Here is an 18,575-nt window from a genome sequence, read left to right on the forward strand (position 1 = left end):
CCACTTGGAACTGTTTTTTTTCCCCCAAATTTCAAGCTAAGAACCATTCTTTAGGTAGATGGAGTGTGTGAGATTTGAGATTGCTCCTACATATTATCTATGTAATCAAAAGGCAGTTGCTTGGGATGGTATACAGAACTGGTCTCTTTCTTTCAAATGTGTGTATGGAAGGGCGACCTCATGGCCTCAGTGCTTCCATGTGTCAATATCGCTAATATATCTCAAGGTCTCTCTCTGTTTGTTTAGGCCTGTCCCCTCCCTCCTACACATTTCCAGCTCCCGCAGCAGTTATTCCTACTGAAGCTGCCATTTACCAGCCCTCAGTGCTCCTGAACCCGCGAGCGCTGCAGCCCTCCACAGCGTACTACCCCGCGGGCACCCAGCTCTTCATGAACTACACGGCGTACTACCCCAGGTAAGGCTCACAGGAACAAAGGACTCCTTTGACAGCCGCCGCCTGAGTCCACAAAAGAATGTTGCCCGCCACATGGAAGGTTAGCATGGCAGGCTGCAGTTTCTGGTCATACATATCTCTGTCCAAGAAGGTTGTTTCAAGACAACCAGAATGTTTATTTTTTTATCCATGTCTTATTGACAGCATAGTCTTTTAGATTACTTATGTATACAACTTTCCCTTTTTCCTTTTGTTTTAGGGCTGTTCGTGAGTTAGCCCAGTAATCATTATAAAAGAGTGACAGTATCAAGTGAATGAATTACAAAACGAGAAAATCTGTGGTGAGGGCAGTTCATTTTTAAGAATTCATGTCAGCCCAAAATAGATGAAAGCTGTTTTAAATTTTGTAGGGCTTGTATTCTTTCCCCTCTAAGTCTTTACTAACAAGTCCAGAATGAGATTTTTCAGTACTTTCTTGGACTCAACATATTTTAAATCTGATTGCTTTTAGTTGTTCTCAATTTCTTGGAGGCAACAGGATATAATGGAGAGAGTTCGTCAGTCTCATCTCTTCTTCTACCCGCAGCAGTTCGCTTAACCTTTCTGGTTCTTAAACAGTGATGGGATCAGCCATGTTTCTGGAGTCCCTGAGTCCCTCCCAGGTCTGATTGCCTGTGATTCTAACTTGGATATAGAATGTCCTCTCAGTCTCAATCTTTTCAAAAAAAAATTTTTTTTAAGTCTTGTGTTTAGTTACTAACCAGTTCACTTTATTAAAATAAAAATTTTACTTTGGCACAAGCAATATTGCTCAAATTTTTTCCTAAGGTACATAAGGGCCTTGTTTTTGCCTTCTCAAGCTATTTAAAATAGATGCGTTGAATACATCCACCAATGTACCTGTGAGGTTTTGGCCTGGAACTTACCTGTCTGATCTCTAGAGTTATGTCACACTGTGGCTTTTTATTTTTGTTGCTTGTTTATTTGGCTGGGGAATTCCGTTGGCCTTGTGGCATGGCTTTCGGAATCTTAGTTTCCCGACTAGGGATCAAACCTGAGTCCCCTGCAGTGGGGTGTGGCGTCCTAGCCTCTGGGCCACCAGGGGATTCCCTGTCCTGCTGTATTTCCGTGCCCTCTCCATCTACGGTTTCCTCAGAGGGAGCAAGAACGTTGAGATCTGGGTAGCATTGAAGCTTGCAGCCAATAAATGTACTTTTTTAGGAATTTTAAAAACTTTCATTCTTGTTTTTAAATGGAAAATATTGAAAATTTTCTTTATTGGGGAAGAACAGGGAGAAAGCCATGATAATCATCAGCTGACCATCTGGAAAATTTGAAAAGGCCCAGAAGCATGAGCAGTTGTTCTTGGTTGAGTACTGTGTCAGGCACCCACTCCAGTCCCAATCTGTCAGCTTCTCTGGAGCCTGTGACAGGCACTTGCTGGTAGCGGCTCTGGTTATAAGAAAGATCTTGGTCTTCCTTTCTCGTGCCATCAGAATGCCAGGAGTGGGGTGCTCTGTGCCCCTGGGTGTCGGGGGCACTTTCTTGTGCCTGTAATACACTTGGAGAGCCTCCAATTCCATCATTCCCTTGCTCTCTGAACACTGTTAAAAGAAGGAATCTCTTAGAAATAGTTTCCCATCATAGTGAGTTGGGACCGTAAGTCTGGAACTGAAGCCCCAAAGGCAAGAGAAACTGATTTATGGCTTAATAGTTCCTGTAATTTTTTTCTACTAGTAGTTTTAAAGTTTGTAATGTCCTCCTTAGTAAGTCTAAGAGGATAGAAGTAGTGAGTAAAAGTAGATTCAGATTTTACATGACTCTAAGTCCAAAAGTAACCTCAGTTATCAATTTGAGAACATACACATCTGTGTGCTTGTAAATAATGTGACATGCTAACATATGTTTGGTTGGTTTTTTTCAACTTGCCAGTATGTCACTGACTTCTTGCCTAAGGAATATCTGCAAATTTACCTCACTCTTGTAACTTCCCATAACTAACAAGTTACTTCCCATTCGTGTAACTTTCTAAGAATGAAAATATGTCATAATTTTAAAATTCCTGTATTTTTATAGACATCTAATTGTATCTTTCTCTATTAAACCTCATACTGATCGTTAAATACTTCTTGGGAACAATTTCACAAAAGTGGGATTTTTAAATCATGCTTGTGTGTTGTATTTAAATTAATATTTCCAAATAACTCCTAGTATGTTTCATTATTTGAATTTTCATGTCCCTCATTCTAGGAAATTATATACACAAACAAAGTGTTCAAACATTGGAATGTTCTGTTAACCAGACTTAAAGTCTGATATAATCTAAAAAAATATTCCAAAAGCCATCAAATATTTCATAGTTTTGGGAGAATGCCACTAATTTCTAACCTCACATGACTGTAAGGCATTTGAGACTCTGTAATATAAATGTTGAAAGCATATTTTGGCTTATTTACTGATGTGTAGGAAAATGGGAGATAGTATACTTCAGGCTAAAACAGGATATTAAATCGGAAGCTCTGGAGTTTGTCTCTTTTCAAATTAGAAATAAATTTAAATTCCCTCCTCTTAAAAAAAAATACTTTATTGAAGTATAGTTGATTTACAGTGTTGTTTATCTCTGCTGTACGACAAAGTGATTAATTATACACATTTTCTTTTTCTTGTTCTTTTCCATTATGGTTTATCATAGGATGTTGTCCCTCCACTTTTTAAATGAAAGCTGTCTGTCTGACTTCAAATTAATGCCATATGTTCATTACTTTAAAGATGCTAACATATTTTGCAAACTTTTAAAAGCAGGCCCCTCAGAAAATGATACTGATTTTTACCTGTTTTTAATTAATTTATCTGGGCAAGCTGTTATTCAGTACCTCTGTGTGCAACACATTTGGAATATTAGGGTTAATAAAATATGAACTCTTTCTGCCATAAGGTAGCTAACAGAATTCATCCCTGTGCAAAGTCAGTGACTTCAAAGGGCTCCTTCTGCTAGAGGGCATTTGTTCTTATTTTATGTCCTCCTACTTGGTGTATCTTCCAGTGGGTATTGCTCTGAGAATATACTGATAGCATCTCTCACTGTAAGGATTTGGATTACTTGAGGAACATGTAAGGAAAAGAGCAATGAACCAGTTAATTGCTTTTTGTTTAACTAGATGAGTTTTTAGCAGTCTAAATGTGTGGCTGTGACAGCAGCATTTTGAAGAGCTAGTGAAATTAAAACAAGTGGTTCTGTTTGCTGCTTAAGAACATTGGTTTTTTCTTTCTCCACTTGAAAGAAGGTTTCAGGTACCCGGTATGCCAGAGCTTAGCCTAAGATACAAAAGAAGTGTTGATGCCCACCCTGCTTATCACTCAAAACTTCTCTCCCATTACACCTTTTCTCTCCTATTACATAAAGTCCTACCTTTTGTTCTGACCTCTCATTTTTCTTAGAAAAGAATATTCTCTTTTGCATCAGAGCTATAAGCACAGGTAAGAAACATGCTAGATCTTCAGCTAAATGTCGAAAGATGGATTAACATAAATGTCTTGTGTATATCCATTGCCTCACCTTTTGTAGGACATATAACTAATAACATATTCACTTTGAACCAAAGTAGAGGGCAAGGGGGTGGTTGACATTTTTAATGAGGGATGCTTTATTTGCATGCCCACAAGAAAGGGTGGGGTTGGATGAGGGATCCTTTTATTTTGGGGGATAACCCATTATGTGAAACCAGCTCCTTTCTAGCCAAGCATTAAATACTAATAGTGAAACATTCTACAGTGCTTGGTTTGTCATGTCATTTTTGTATTCTCTCCTGAAATTCTTTGTACTTGAACCGAAAGAATACCAACCCTCTGAGAGATGCCTGCATTTGCTGTTTTGAAAAACTTGGCTTTCTTGTTCCAGTCTCCTTTGTTTTACTGAGATAAATGTAGGTTCACACGCCATGTAACAAACAGTACAGAGGCCTTCCATATACACCTGAACTTGTTTCGTCACTAAGTTGTGTCCGACTCTTCGTGACCCCATGGACTGTAGCCCACCAGGCTCCTCTGTCCATGGATTTCTCAGGAAAGAACACTGGAATGAATTGCCATTTCCTTCTCCAGGGGATCTTCCTGACCCAGGGACTGAGCCATGTCTCCTGCTTGGCAGGAAGATTCTTCTCCACTGAGCCACTGGGGAAGCCAGATTTACTTGCTGAAAGCTTTCTGATAGGACCAAGAAAAAGAAAGAATTCTTGTTTTAAAAATGTCTTTTTATTTTATAACAAATACTTAGTGTCACAAATGCAAGCTGGAACTCAGCGTGCAATAAAATGACAGTAGAATGTTGGAAAACGTGATATTCATGCAATATCAGGCAATGCAATAATAAAGAAGCACCAGATAATTTGCTGGTGGAAACAGCTTTGTTTTTCTTTCCCAATTTGAATGTCATTTCTAAATGACATAAGCAAGAACTGTTGTGGGCCATAGAGTATACTGTCAGTGCCTGAGAATTCAGTGTAGTTTCATGGAAGAAATAGTTGTTTACTAAAGACCTTATATAATGAGTAACTCAGGGAATTTAAAATATACTTAAAATTCTTAACTTCAAGGAAAAAACTTTACTCAAAACACTTAATTGATTTCAATATATAAAGTTTTTTTCCCCGATTCTTTTTCTTAAAAATGTTATTTTCTAGCATAGCTTTTAAAAAAACTATGACAGAAATTTTCAAACAAGTAATTTGGGAATATATCTATTACTCAATATTTTGCCAATCTGGTGTCATCATATTGAGGACATTTTAAAGCACAGAAACCCAGACATCATTTCTTTCACGTGTCGCTGTTTATGTGCCCCGTGTATCTCTAAGCACCTTATTCTTTTTTTTTTTTTTTTTTTTAATTTTTTTTTTTTTTTTTAACAGGGACCCCGCGCGGGCCCCCAGCGCCCCGGTCCCGCCGGCTCGGCCGGCTCCCCGGGGCGGCTCAGACGCTGGGTCCGGAGCGAGAGCTAAGCACCTTATTCTTAAGTGTTAATGCTGTTGTTGCACTCATGCTCAGCTGTGTTCGACTCTTCTCAACCCTGTGGACTACAGCCTGTCAGGCTCCTCTGTCCATGAGATTCTCCAGGCAAGAATCCTGGAGTAGGTTGCATTTCCTACTCCAGGGATCTTCCTGACTCAGGGATTGAACCCATATCTCGTGTCTCCTGCGTTGGCAGGCGGATTCTTCATTACTGTGCCACCTGAGAAGCCCTTAAGTATTGATAACTTTAGTTAAAGCAGATAAACTTAACTAGAATACATATGCCTATCTTGATAAACAAAATAAGCCTCTTTTGCCTCCCCTGCCCTATGTAAGCATTTCCTTGGTATATATTTATTGCACTGAAGTAGGGTTAAAGGAAAAACTGACATTTGTCTATGAATTTATTTAATAATAGAGTATTGACTTTTTATTTCATTGAAGTTCAAAATAAACCATAATAACCACAAAACTAGAATGGAATTGCTTCTCTAGACAGGGTGTGATTTGGGGGGAAAGAAGGTGGTGGAGCCCTCCTGCTTGCCTTTTATTGTGCCTTTCAATGTTGTCCTCAGTTCCTATTCAAAAATAAGACAAAAGTGCATTTAAAAAACAAAAACCCAAAAGTAGTTTCCAAAATAATAGCTTTTGTAAATGTGCCTCTCTGGAAATTGTTGTAACATAGCATGGATCACAGTGTGTTTTGCTTGCTTCTTCAGCGACAGCTTTTCCTCAGAATACTACTTTTTAAACTGTCGTTCTCAAAATATGTAAGATCAGTTATCATTCTATGCTTTAAATCAAGCAAAAAGATTACTTTTAAAATAATTTCTGGTGTTGGATGTAGTTTTCAAATGTAAAAGGAAGCTTTGTGGGGACAATTCTTGTTTTGAGTAAGAAGTCTGTAACTTTACTATGTGTTTGGAACATATTATGAGAAATGTAGTAGGGGGTTTAAATTTTTGTAATCTTTAACGTAATTGGAGTAAATTTAAGTTTAGCTACCAAACAATTTGACAGTACCTAAATTTGCTTACTATTTTGGTGAAATAGATTCTCAAAAGATTTCTTTATTCCTTCCAAAGTGTTTTTATATTTGTTGGTTACTTAAACTTTCTCCAGGAGGTAGATGCACTTGGAAAGAGAGACTTGTAGCCTTTAAGAAGAGCTAACAGAAATGGAGGATCCGTGTGTACTGCCCAGTCCATCTACATGAGTTTTTTTTTTTTTTTTTTTTAACATGAGTATTAAGCTCAAAAGAATGTTGCAAAGTCAGCCTTCTTGAGACTGTTCACTTCAGATGAACAAGTTAGTTCAGAAATTTCCAAATGAAAATTGATTCCAGCCTTTACACTTGCTAGGATTAAAACGTTTCTCCAGTCACTTTCCAAATATAGGGTCTTTATGTCACTAGGCGCGTTCATAACTGTTAAACAAGACTCAGTGTGGTAATTTTGCAAGGAAGTAGAAACCAGATTTCTTTTTGTAAGACTCCTCAGAATGTTTTCTGTGTCAATGTGTTGATGTATTGTGACTCATTCAGAGGAGAGTATATTCTCTTCTCTAATTTTCTTTTCCCTTAACCTCTTTCTCTAATAAGGTAGGTAATGCTTTTGATCTCTGTCCTCTAGAGAAATATGACGAGTCATCACATTGTTTTGTCATGCTATAACTGCTTCTATTTTGGAATGCTATCCGTGTTGCCAATGTTTAGTAATTTGTAATTGTTAAATGAAAGAGTATTGTATTATGAGAACTGTTTTCAAAAGAGTATATAGTTTTCTTGGTTGTTAGACACCTTGGCCTTCACTGTTTTCATATATCTTTCCCTGTGCTGAAAAAGAATTTGCAGTGATGTATTAGGATACAGAGTATTTGAAAAAAAAATTGTGATATAAATTAAGACTTGATTAAAAATATAAGATAGGAAATGTTTGATAGTCTGGCAATTAAATTAATCTTAGGCGATTAATATTGGCATAACAATCATGGGCTTTGGGCAGGAGGAAACTTGAATTGCACACTCATAATTTCAAAGGAAAGAAAGTCATAAATTTCTCAGGGAAATCCAGTTTTTCTCCGATTGAGTTTGAGAGTTATTACTCAAATCCATAGAATGTGGAGTGCTCCCATGGAGGAGATCTTCCACTTTATAACTCACGTGTTTGACTCCAGCCACAAGTATACATATATCCCCTCCCTCTGAGCCTCACTCCAGAAGGTTCTTAACATGATCTCAGGGTCACCTGCTGACTGAGTCTCAGCAGCAGTGTCTGCATAACTGTGATGCTCTAGTAGTCTTTTGAAAATAAACCTTCGAGGAGAACCCCCCACCATGCTGTTTTCTTTTTCTCTTCATTTCTTCTCACCTCCCCTCAGGTCTTTGCTGGTTCAGGCAGCCCCAGCAGGGTTTCTTAGCAGTTCAAGGTCAGTCTCCTTGTTAGTTTATACAGTCTCTGCATGCCCTGTAGGAACTCGGTGTTCAGTGTTAGGTTGACTCATTCATTTGGACCCTAACCCTTGGGTTCTTTTGTGGTTCTATCAGTTTTTTAATCTTTGCAGCTTTTGAGTACCGGTTACGTCGTTGGTACTATGTCCATCTGAGACTTTTTTTTTTTTTGCAGAGTGTTGGGATCTTAAGTTTCCCAACCAAGGGATTGATCCCATACCCCCCTGCAATGGAAACACAGTCGTAACCACTGAGCCACTAGGGAAGTGCTTCTAACAATGTAATTTCAGAGCAACCGCTAGAAGAGCCATGGTGTCCATTAGTAACAACTCAAGTTCACTTCCCTTCTACCCACTTTACTTGCCCCTTCTACATCCCTAAATAACTACTAATCTATTTTCTGTTCCTATGAATTTGCCTGTTCAGATGTTTCATATAAACAGAATAACGCCATTTGTGGTCTTTCATGACTAGTTTCTTTGATTTAGCCTGTTTTTGAGGTTCATTCACGTTGTAATATGGATCAACAGTTTTCATTCCTTTTTATGGTTAAACAGTATTCCATTGTAGGAGTATACAACATTGAGTTTATCATCAGCTGTCAGACACTTGGAGTTGTTTATTCTATTAATAATGCTGTATACATCTGCATTCAGGTTTTTGTGTGGACCTAGATTTTCAGCTTTCTTTAGTTAGGTATGTACATAGGAGTAGAATTGCTGGGTCATATGGTAACTTTATGTTTAACTTTTCAGAAACAGCCAAACTGTTTTCCAAAGGGGCTTCACCATCTTAACATTCCCATTAACAATGTTTTGGCATTTTTCCTTTCTTTACATCCTTTTCAGCTCTTTTAACTATTTTCATGGGTGTGGATTTGCTGTCTCATTGTGGTTTTAATTTACATTTATTTAACTATTGATTTTGAGCAACTTTATACGTGCTTACTAGCCATTCACATGTTTTCTTTGGAGAAAAGTTTATTGAAGTCCTTTGTACATTTTTTAATTGAGCAATTTTTCTTACTGTTTTTTAGTTGTAAAGTTTCTGTATATATTCTAAGTAGGACATCTTATATGACTTACAAATATTTTCTTCCAGTCTGTGGGTTGTCTTTTCATTTCTTCATGATGTCCTTTAAAGCACAAAAGTTTTTAAGTTTTGGTGGGTTTTGTTTCTGGCCATGCCACATAGTAAAAGCATGGATTCCTAACAATTGGATCACCAGAAGAAAAAAGTCAAAGTAGAAAGTGTTAGTTGCTCAGTCATGTCTGACTGTTTGTGACCCCTTGGTATGTCCATGGAATTCTCCAGGCCAGAATACTGGAGTAGGTAGCCTTTCCCTTCTCCAGGGGATCTTCCCAACCAATGGATCGAACCGAGGTCTCCTGCATTGCAGGCAGATTCTTTATCATCTGAACTACCAGGGACTAATTCCCCAAAAGTTTTAAATTTTGATGCAGTTCAACTTATTTCTTCTTTTCTCACTTGTACTTTTGTCATATAGAATGCAAGGTCATGAAAATGTATTACTACATATTCTTATAAGAGTTTTGTTGTGTTAGCTCTTGTACTTAGGTGTATTATCCATCTTGAATTAGTTTTTTATACAGAGTAAGGTAGAAGTCTAAATTCATCCTTTTGCATGTGAACATTTCACTGTTCAGCACCATTTACTGAAGAGAGTTATTTTCTCATCAAATTGTCTTAGAACTCTTGTCAAAAATCAGTTGACCAGGGACTTCGGTTGAGTCCTATGGTTGACTCCATGCTTTCATTGCTGAGGGCCTTGGGTTCCATCCTTGGTCTGGGAACTGGGATCCCATGGGCAAACAAACAAGTAAATAAATTGACCATAAATGTAAGAGTTTATTTCTGGCCTCTCAAATTCTATTCCATTGATCTTTGCCTACCGTTATGGAGGTACCACACCAAAGTTTAGTAAAGTTTTTAGGAAATTCAAAATACTTTGCTCTTTTTCAAGAAAGTTTGGCTGTTCTTGGTCATTTGTAATTCCATATATGTTTTAGCTTCAGTTTTGTTGATGTCTGGGGGAAAAAAAAAGAATATGATAGCTATTACATCAAATCTATACAATTTAGAGTATTGCCATTTCAACAAAATTAAATTGTCTGTTTATGAACATGGACTGTCTTTCCATTTATTTTGATGACTTCTATTTTTTAACAATGTTTCATAGTTTTTAGTGTGTAAGTCTTGCTGTTCCTTTGTCACTTTTTTTGTAATATTTTGTTCTTTTAATGCTGTTGTGAATGATTGCTTTCCTTATTTCATTTTTAGGTTGTTCATTGTAGTGTATGTATATATGTGAAAGTCGATCAGTCGTGTCCAACTCTTTGCAACCCCATAGACTGTATATATAGTCCACGGAATTTTCCAGGCCAGAATACTGGAGTGGGTAGCCTTTCCCTTCTCTAGGGCAAACCAGGGATTGAACCCAGGTCTCCCATATTGCAGGTGGATTCTTTACCAGCTGAGCCACAAGGGAAGCCCTATTGTAGTATACAGAAATGTAATTGATTTATTTTGTGCATTGATCTTATATTTCTAACCTTGCTGCTTTGAATGAATGCTGCCTGTATGGGGGGAAGCATTGAGCTAGGAGGTAAGAAGTCTGGGTAGTTCTTTGGTTTTGTGAAGAGCTAACTGGTTGTGTGACCTTCGGGAAATCATTTAACTCTTAGTTTCCGTTTCTACCTCTGTGAAAACAAGGAGGTGTGGCTGAATGATGGCTAAAGTCCCTCTCAGCCCTAAAGATCAGCATTCCCTCTCTGCTCTCACAGTTATACATGGATTGACTTTTGGTCTCTAAACAGACTCTCCTTGGAGAGAGTTGTAAAAATCTCTCCAAGTAACTCAAATATGCAGATGAGTTGAGAATTACTGTTTTAGAGACTTAGATTATGGGCAGCTTGATGTCAAGTAATATTTTCAGGCTTCCATATTTTAGATATGATGAAATGGAAGAATGGGGATGGAAATAGCAAGAGTGAGAATAATAACAGAACAACAAATTACTGCGTTTTATGGTTTGTGGAGTATTTCGATACGTTAAGTCATTGATGCTGAAGGACAATTCTGTGAAACTAGGAAATGTTTTCATTCCCATTTAAGAAACGATAAAATTAAGTGACTTGTTCAGGCTTACTGTGCTAGTAAAATGGAGGCTAGGATTGGATTCACCATCTGGTATCATTCCTGTTAACCCATCAGTTAGGATTATGTAGGCTAGATAATCTCAATTTTTAGTCCCTTTCATTATGTCTTTAGTCTTTGAAGTGGTTAATTACCTACTTAGAATGATTTGTGTTAATAATCTAAAGCTGTGTATCTTTAGTGCTCTTTTAAGCTAATGACTTATAAAAAAATCCCTATGCATATATGAGTATCGGGCAACTAATTGTGAAAAACAGATTGGTATGGGACATGGTGAAACTAATTTCATAATATGGTAATCATTTGAGTTACTACATAAAGAATGATTAGTTATTCACGTGGCTTGTGTTTCTTGGTGGTAATTGTTGCAGATACACTAAAAGGACCCACCATCAGTTTCCCCTCATGTTAATGGTGGTTAATGTAATTTGTTATGCATCCCTTCCAGTTTACCAATACACACTTTTTTTTTTTTCAGTTCAGTTGGGAGAAATAACTCATGGGTGCTATAGCACTTTGCTCTCACGTTGTTCTGTACTTAACTGTGTTGTGCATCTGCTGTATACAGGGATAGAACAGTGTGTGCTTTGGAGCAATCATTTTGTATACCTTTTGGTCTCTGGCTATGGTTTCTGTTATTCCTCTGCGTTCATGACTTTCCTTGCCTTAGTATTCCTGGTAACTAGCCAGTTAATCATCAATGAGCTGGGCTTTGGAAGTGGTGCTTTGTGGTTGAGTGGCTGCAGAAGTTTCCTTCTCTCCTTCCTTCTCTAAGAATCTCGGACAGAACTGGATCTTTGGGGACACCTTGCATTTAACTCTGCATTAACCCTTCTGTCTTTCTTTCCAACTTTGGGCTTTTGTAGAAACGGGGAACAGAATAGTTGTGGTGTACTTACCTGCCTTGGGAGAGAGAACTGAGAATTCTAAGAAGGGTCACCTTGAGAAAGTGTTTCTTTAAGTAACTATTGTGTTTAGAGTAAATATTAGACATTGTCTGTTTCTATTGGTTCATTGTGCTTTCTCTCCCTTTAGCCCCCCAGGTTCGCCCAATAGTCTTGGCTACTTCCCTACAGCTGCTAATCTTAGCGGTGTCCCTCCACAGCCTGGCACGGTGGTCAGAATGCAGGGCCTGGCCTACAATACTGGAGTTAAGGAAATTCTTAACTTCTTCCAAGGTTACCAGGTCAGTACCTTGAAGAAGAAAAATACTCAGTGCCCTTATTACTTAAGCTGATGTGCCTAAAGAATGCAGCCAGGATATTCTCTGAAACTCATGTGTACAAACGCTTTTAAATAGATTTGCTTTATGAAGAACCAGAGTCGGGGGATTCGTTATCTGAGTGCTTACTTCAAACTCATCTAGGGCTCTTCCATGCTATTTTAATTACTTCCACTTAATTTTAGGTGCTTTTCTTTTTCTCTCTTTCAGTTGGGCTACTTTGAGAAAGCTGTTTATGCACACAGTGGTGTGGGTCTTTCCATCTAGAATAAGATTGGCTAAGAAGGAATTTTCTTCAAAGTCAAATTGTTGACTAACGAAAAAATAGAGTTTGAGTATTTAAAAAGTAGTCTGAGTCCTTTCTGCCTGGTATGGAAGAAACAAGGGTGACTCAATGAATCTTTAGATGGTAACTCTTTTGAAAAGAGCTGTAGGAAGTGTTTCTTTTATGATAACTAATGAAACTAATTTTTACTCTGTCCCATTTTTCTAACGCTACCTGTGTCCATCAGTTGTTCTTTGATTTTTGGTAAGAGCTTGTTAAAAGCAAGCAAAGTCTTCTCATTCTCATCTCACCTGAGAGGATACTTTTCCTTCCTTAAATCACATGGTTAGACCCAAACTCCTTCTTCCCTACAATGTCTAAAAATCAGTATCTTGCAGTCTTTACTTGCACTAAAAGCAAAAATGGTCTTTCCTCTTGGAGCTGAGCCTTGCTTGAGTCATTAGTTGAGAAGCACTTGTAGGCCTAATCATCAAGTCCTGAAGCGTTAACCGTACAACACGGTAAGGGTGTTGCCCGCAGGCGCAGTTACACTCACACTCCTAGAATAGGTTTACAAGGTTGGTATCCATGAACCATGGAGTCGCAAAGAGTTGGACATGACTTGGCGACTGAACAACAACAACAAATCCATAAATTGTGGAGGATTGTGGAGCTCAGCTAAAGCAATGTCAGTGGGGATGCCCCAAACCTACCAAGTTACCATCATGGGATATTTTTTGACAATTGAAGAAAATCTATGTCTGATAGTGAAAGACTGAATGAAATTGGACAAAAGTTATGTTTTGTTACTGCTTGGCTTAGCACATTCTTTGCAGACATAAGCTATTTTTCAGAGATCAGCAGATACTTTGCTTCTTCCCTACCTGTTGGAATCCTTTGGAATGGTAAATAGTTGCTTCCCAAACTTCATATCTGATTCACTAGATTACGAAGAGAGAATTTTACCAATGGCTATTGAAAAGATAAAATCACATGGAGAATACATTTGAGTTTTGTGTTTTCTCCCATGATTTTCCAGTTGTTTTGACTAATTTTTATTACATTCAAACTGAATAGCATTAAGTGGTCATACATATAAACTGTATGAGAGTAAACGAAACTGCTCTTCTTACGGGTATTCATTAAACCACAAACACATAATAGTAGTTATTTCTAGATTTATGGCTAAAAGATTTACAGGCTTCAAAATTAAGATAAACTACTACAGATTGAAGTTATTTTGTCTTCTAGTAGCCTCTAGGGAATTATTCAGTGTTGGAGCAGACCTAGTATAATCAGAAGCAAAAAGATTCTGCAAAGCTATTTTGTCTCAAGGCATTTGCCTTCATTTCTGAAGTGCTTGGAATTTATGAACTGGATAGATAAATTAGGATTACATAGGAACCTCAGTTATCTAATTCAGCATATCAAATTATTCTTGAATAGTTTTAAGGTAGTTAAAATACATACATTCAAAATCTTTTGTATATAATCTAATTTCATGTCACTCTTACATAAAAGTTTATATCTTCTGCTGTCTTTAAGAGTCCTTGCCTTCTTATTCTTTTTGCCTTTTCTCAGTTATTTTAGTAATGGCCACTCACCATGAAGCTCTAGGTTCTTTTAGATATGTCTTTGTCACAAAATAAAAATATCAATGGATGACTTTTTAAAAAAAATTGTTCTGAAGTGTAATCTTTATGTCTGTCTTTATATATGGGGCCTTTATTGCTGTTGCTTATTTATTGGGAGGTTTTCATTTGATTTCTGGTTACTTAAAATTTATCCTACATAATTACATAATTTATGTAGGTAATAATACCAAATCCTTGGTAATAATTGTTTGAATGAATGAAATCTCTTTATGGTTTCTGATTCTGTCTTTTAAAACATACATATATATATATAATAATGGCATATGTCATTTTTATAAATGTTACTTTTAATTTTTAGATATATGGTTCCCCTTTCCTCAGCAAAATTCTTTCTATAAAACTACTCCCACTTAATTTTTCCTTAATTGATTTGGGGTTGAAGGGGCTGGAAAGGGCTGATTTACAAAAAGAGAAGAATTGTGATACTAAAGCAAGATGCAGGATATAGGTTCTGCTATCAAATCTGCATTTTTGTAAATTAACCTGAGTGAGGCCCATTTTGATAAGTGAAATTAATAGAATGAGAATTTATGAAGGCAAACTACTATAAAAATATTTAGTGATGAGGATATCATTCTGTTCGTGGAAATAAATCTTTGTCTTTACTTTAGTTGATGGACCTCTTATTCTGAAATGGGCTCTTAGGTATCCTTATATTAGTCCTTTAACTTTTTCATTTGCCCTTTGCATTAACCTTTGCTGTCAGTGGCTTTGCATTTTCAATAGTGCTAATTTTTTTTTCTCCTCCAAGTACTGACTTTAATCATTATCTCTTTGGGCCACTTACTGCTTTTAACTTGCTGCACTGCTGAGAGAACTAGATTGATATTACAAATATAGCTAATGCTTGTGGTGTCATGGAAACTGTATTGTTAACAAGATCTGAATTGTTTGGTAATGTTGTGGTACTCTGTTCTTTTTCTGTCTGCATGTTCATCTAACTTCCCGCTTAGAAGAGATTTATATGATATTTAGACATGTTAAGTAAGAAACGATTTGAGATTCACAGTTACGTAGATGTCTTGTATCAGCGTTAACTTGTTTCCTATGGTTTTAATGTCCTGTATATAATTCAGTTGGTAGAACTATTCAGTTGAAATACTAACCGTCTGTAGTGATAGTTTGTCCATCTTTTGATCCTGTTTGTTTTAACTTGCATTTTAGTATGCAACCGAGGATGGACTTGTACACACAAGTGACCAGGCCAGGACTCTATCCAAAGAATGGGTTTGTATTTAAGGGCCCCAGCAGTTAGATCATCCTCAGAAAAGAAGGTAAGGCTCCATGCTGTGGAAGTTAAATTATAAAGAGCCTAACAAAGAGAGATCAAGAATCTTGATGTTTTTTAAGTCAGGTGGGACTTCTCTTCCCTTTATGTGATATAAGAAATGACAGAAATCTTGGAAGGAATGGAGACTGAAGTTAAGATTGTCGTCTAAGTGTAGTATCTAAGCAATATATATGGAAACGGTTGTATGTTATTTTGGCATAGGGAAAACTTTTCCATTTGGAAATTATTTTAAAGTATACAGTTAAATGATATTTAGTGTATTTGCAATATTGCATGACCACTATTTCTGTCTAGTTCCAAAACATTTTTATCAACTCTGAAAGAAAATCCCATACCCATTAAGCAATAGCTCCCAGTTTTCCCTCCCAATAGACCCAGGCAACCAATCTACTTCATTTCACATGTTTTTGAGGTTTATCCATGTTATAGTATGTATCAGTACTTCATTCCTATTTTTGTGACTGATTAATATTCCATTGTATCAAGTCAGAATTAATATTCTGGCTCGATGGACATGGGTTTCAGCAAGCTCCAAGAGTTGGTAATGGACAGGGAAGCCTGGCGTGCTGCAGTCCATGAGGTCACAAAAAGTCAGACACTACTGAGTGAACTGAATATTCCATTGTATGGCTATATGAGATGTTTTTTTCCCCCATATATATATTGATGGGCTTATGGGCTAATTCCACCTTCTGGGTATTGTAAATAGTGCTGATATGAATAATTATGTACAAATATTTGAATATTTTAAATTATTTTGGGTATATATTTAGGAATAGAAACACTGAGTCATATGATAACTCTACTAAGTTGGTTATACTTTTTTTCCTAGTTTCTCTTTTCTAAAGTTGTGGTAAAATAATATATAACATAATACGATTTTAATCATTTTTTAAGTGTACAGTTCATGGCATTAAGTACATCCACATTGTTTGCAACATCTAGCTCCTGAACTTTTTACCTTCTCATGCTGAACTCTAAATAACATTAAACATAATCTCCTATTCCTCTTTCCCTAGCTCCCTGGAAACCATTATTCTCTTTTATGTTTCTGTGCACTTGACTATTGTAGTTACCTTATAAATGGAATAACACAGTATTTGTTCTTTCATGGCTGACTTATTTCACTTAGCCTAATGTTTTTTAAAGTTCATCTGGGTATACTTTTAAGTATGCCTCATTCCAAAATGATTGCAAGGTTTTTGTTGCATGTCTTCCTCCTCTTCTAAAACTAAACCTAGAGGAAAAGGATTCTGATAGCTTTTTGAATAATTTTTCTCCCTACTAATTCAGTTCAGTTCAGTCGCTCAGTCGTGTCCGACTCTTTGCAACCCCATGAATCGCAGCACGCCAGGCCTCCCTGTTCATCACCAACTCCTGGAGTTCACTCAAACTCATGTGCATCGAGTCAGTGATGTCATCCAGCCATCTCATCCTCTGTCATCCCCTTCTCCTCTTGCCCCCAATCCCTCCCAGCATCAGAGTCTTTTCTAATGAGTCAACTCTTCGCATGAGGTGGCCAAAGTATTGGAGTTTCAGCTTCAGCATCAGTTCTTCCAGTGAACACCCAGGACTGATCTCCTTTAGGATGGACTGGTTGGATCTCCTTGCAGTCCAAGGGACTCTCAAGAGTCTTCTCCAACACCACAGTTCAAAAGCATCAATTCTTCAGTGCTCAGCTTTCTTCACAGTCCAACTCTAACATCCATACATGACCACTGGAAAAACCAGAGCCTTGATTAGACGGACCTTTGTTGGCAAAGTAATGTCTCTGCTTTTGAATATGCTATCTAGGTTGATCATAACTTTCCTTCCAAGGAGTAAGCGTCTTTTAACTTCATGGCTGCAGTCACCATCTGCAGATTTTGGAGCCCAAAAAAATAAAGTCTGACACTGTTTCCACTGTTTCCCCATCTATTTCCCATGAAGTGATGGGACCAGATGCCATGATCTTCATTTTCTAAATGTTGAGATTTAAGCCAACTTTTTCACTCTCCTCTTTCACTTTCATCAAGAAGCTTTTTAGTTCCTCTTCACTTTCTGCCATAAGGGTGGTGTCATCTGCATATCTGAGGTTATTGATATTTCTCCCAGCAATCTTGATTCCAGCTTGTGCTTCTTCCAGCCCAGCGTTTCTCATGATGTACTCTGCATATAAGTTAAATTAACCTTCCCTTAAAAAATATTAACATTGTGTGTGAATCTCCTTAAAAGAGCTAGTTATAAGGAAGGACATGGTCAGGAATTAGTGTGGCTTCTTTCTTTTTTTGTTTTTTTTAATTGGGTTACTGAAATTGGTTTGTTGGCATGTCATTTTCAAATTTTTTGGTAACCATTTTCATGGCCAAGGACTATGTGGGCTTCAATCACATGGATTCTAAATTAGAAAAAAATGTTGTCACTGCAGTGTTGTGTTTGAGAAAATGACAGTTGGGGGTCTTAGTCTATCACTCTGAAGTTGTAGAAGACCCAGTTCTGGCTTGGAAGTGTTGATTCTCTGCCATTTTCAGTGAGGTTTCAAGATGCTGTCAAAGGGCCCACATCCGTGGTAATGTGAATGAATTTTCTGGTCCACAGCCCAGCCCACTGCGTTTTCTAGCACACGGCGATGAGAGCACTTCAGGTGTTCTTTGTTCATCTCCCTGATGCTGCCTGCGAACTTGACCAGCATACTGTGCACAAAGTACGTGTTTCCAATAAGGAATGCCTAGAATTGGGGAATTCTCTGGTCGTCTAATGGTTAGGGCTTGACACTTGCACTGCCAGAACCCAAATTCGATCCCTGATCAGGGAGCTAGATCCCAGAAGCCTCACGACCAGAAAAAAACTGACTAGAAGTGCGACGTTTTGAAATATCCTAAATTGACTATGACCATTACTCAGTACCTCTAATTCTATCCTGCTGCTGCTAAGTCACTTCAGTCGTGTCTGACTCTGTGCGACCCAATAGACGGCAGCCCACCAGGCTCCCTTGTCCCCGGGATTCTCCAGGCAAGAACACTGGAGTGGGTTGCCATTTCCTTCTCCAAATTCTATCCTAACGTTTGTATATTTGGGGTCATGGTAGGATAACAAATCAGGTCCTTTGTTAAAGTCCAGGCTTTTGCATTTAACA

General features: G+C 37.6%; 1 protein-coding gene across 15 annotated transcripts in view; it reads left to right on the forward strand.

The window, feature by feature from the left end:
• ESRP1 (epithelial splicing regulatory protein 1) overlaps positions 1 to 18,575 on the forward strand; it is a 60,278-nt gene that overhangs the window by 34,195 nt on the left and 7,508 nt on the right. For 3 of the 15 annotated variants that reach the window (XR_015140484.1, XM_086335928.1, XM_086335929.1), the window contains 3 exons: positions 247 to 415; positions 12,063 to 12,213; positions 15,334 to 15,443. Coding sequence is in view for 9 of the 15 variants with exons in the window: in XM_086335928.1 (XP_086192054.1) it covers positions 247 to 415; positions 12,063 to 12,213; positions 15,334 to 15,408 (395 nt within the window). In the remaining 6 variants the exon portion in view is untranslated. Of the gene's footprint in view, positions 1 to 246; positions 416 to 905; positions 1,063 to 12,062; positions 12,214 to 15,333; positions 15,444 to 18,037; positions 18,144 to 18,575 lie in introns of those variants that run through there. The other 12 variants (XR_015140486.1, XM_086335930.1, XM_086335931.1 and 9 more) reach the window with 6 other exon arrangements.

The sequence above is a fragment of the Bos grunniens genome, chromosome 14, assembly GCF_055505025.1.
Source record: "Bos grunniens cultivar Pamir isolate PY7600 chromosome 14, Bosgru_T2T1.0, whole genome shotgun sequence".
In the NCBI taxonomy this organism is placed as follows: Eukaryota; Metazoa; Chordata; class Mammalia; order Artiodactyla; family Bovidae; genus Bos; species Bos grunniens.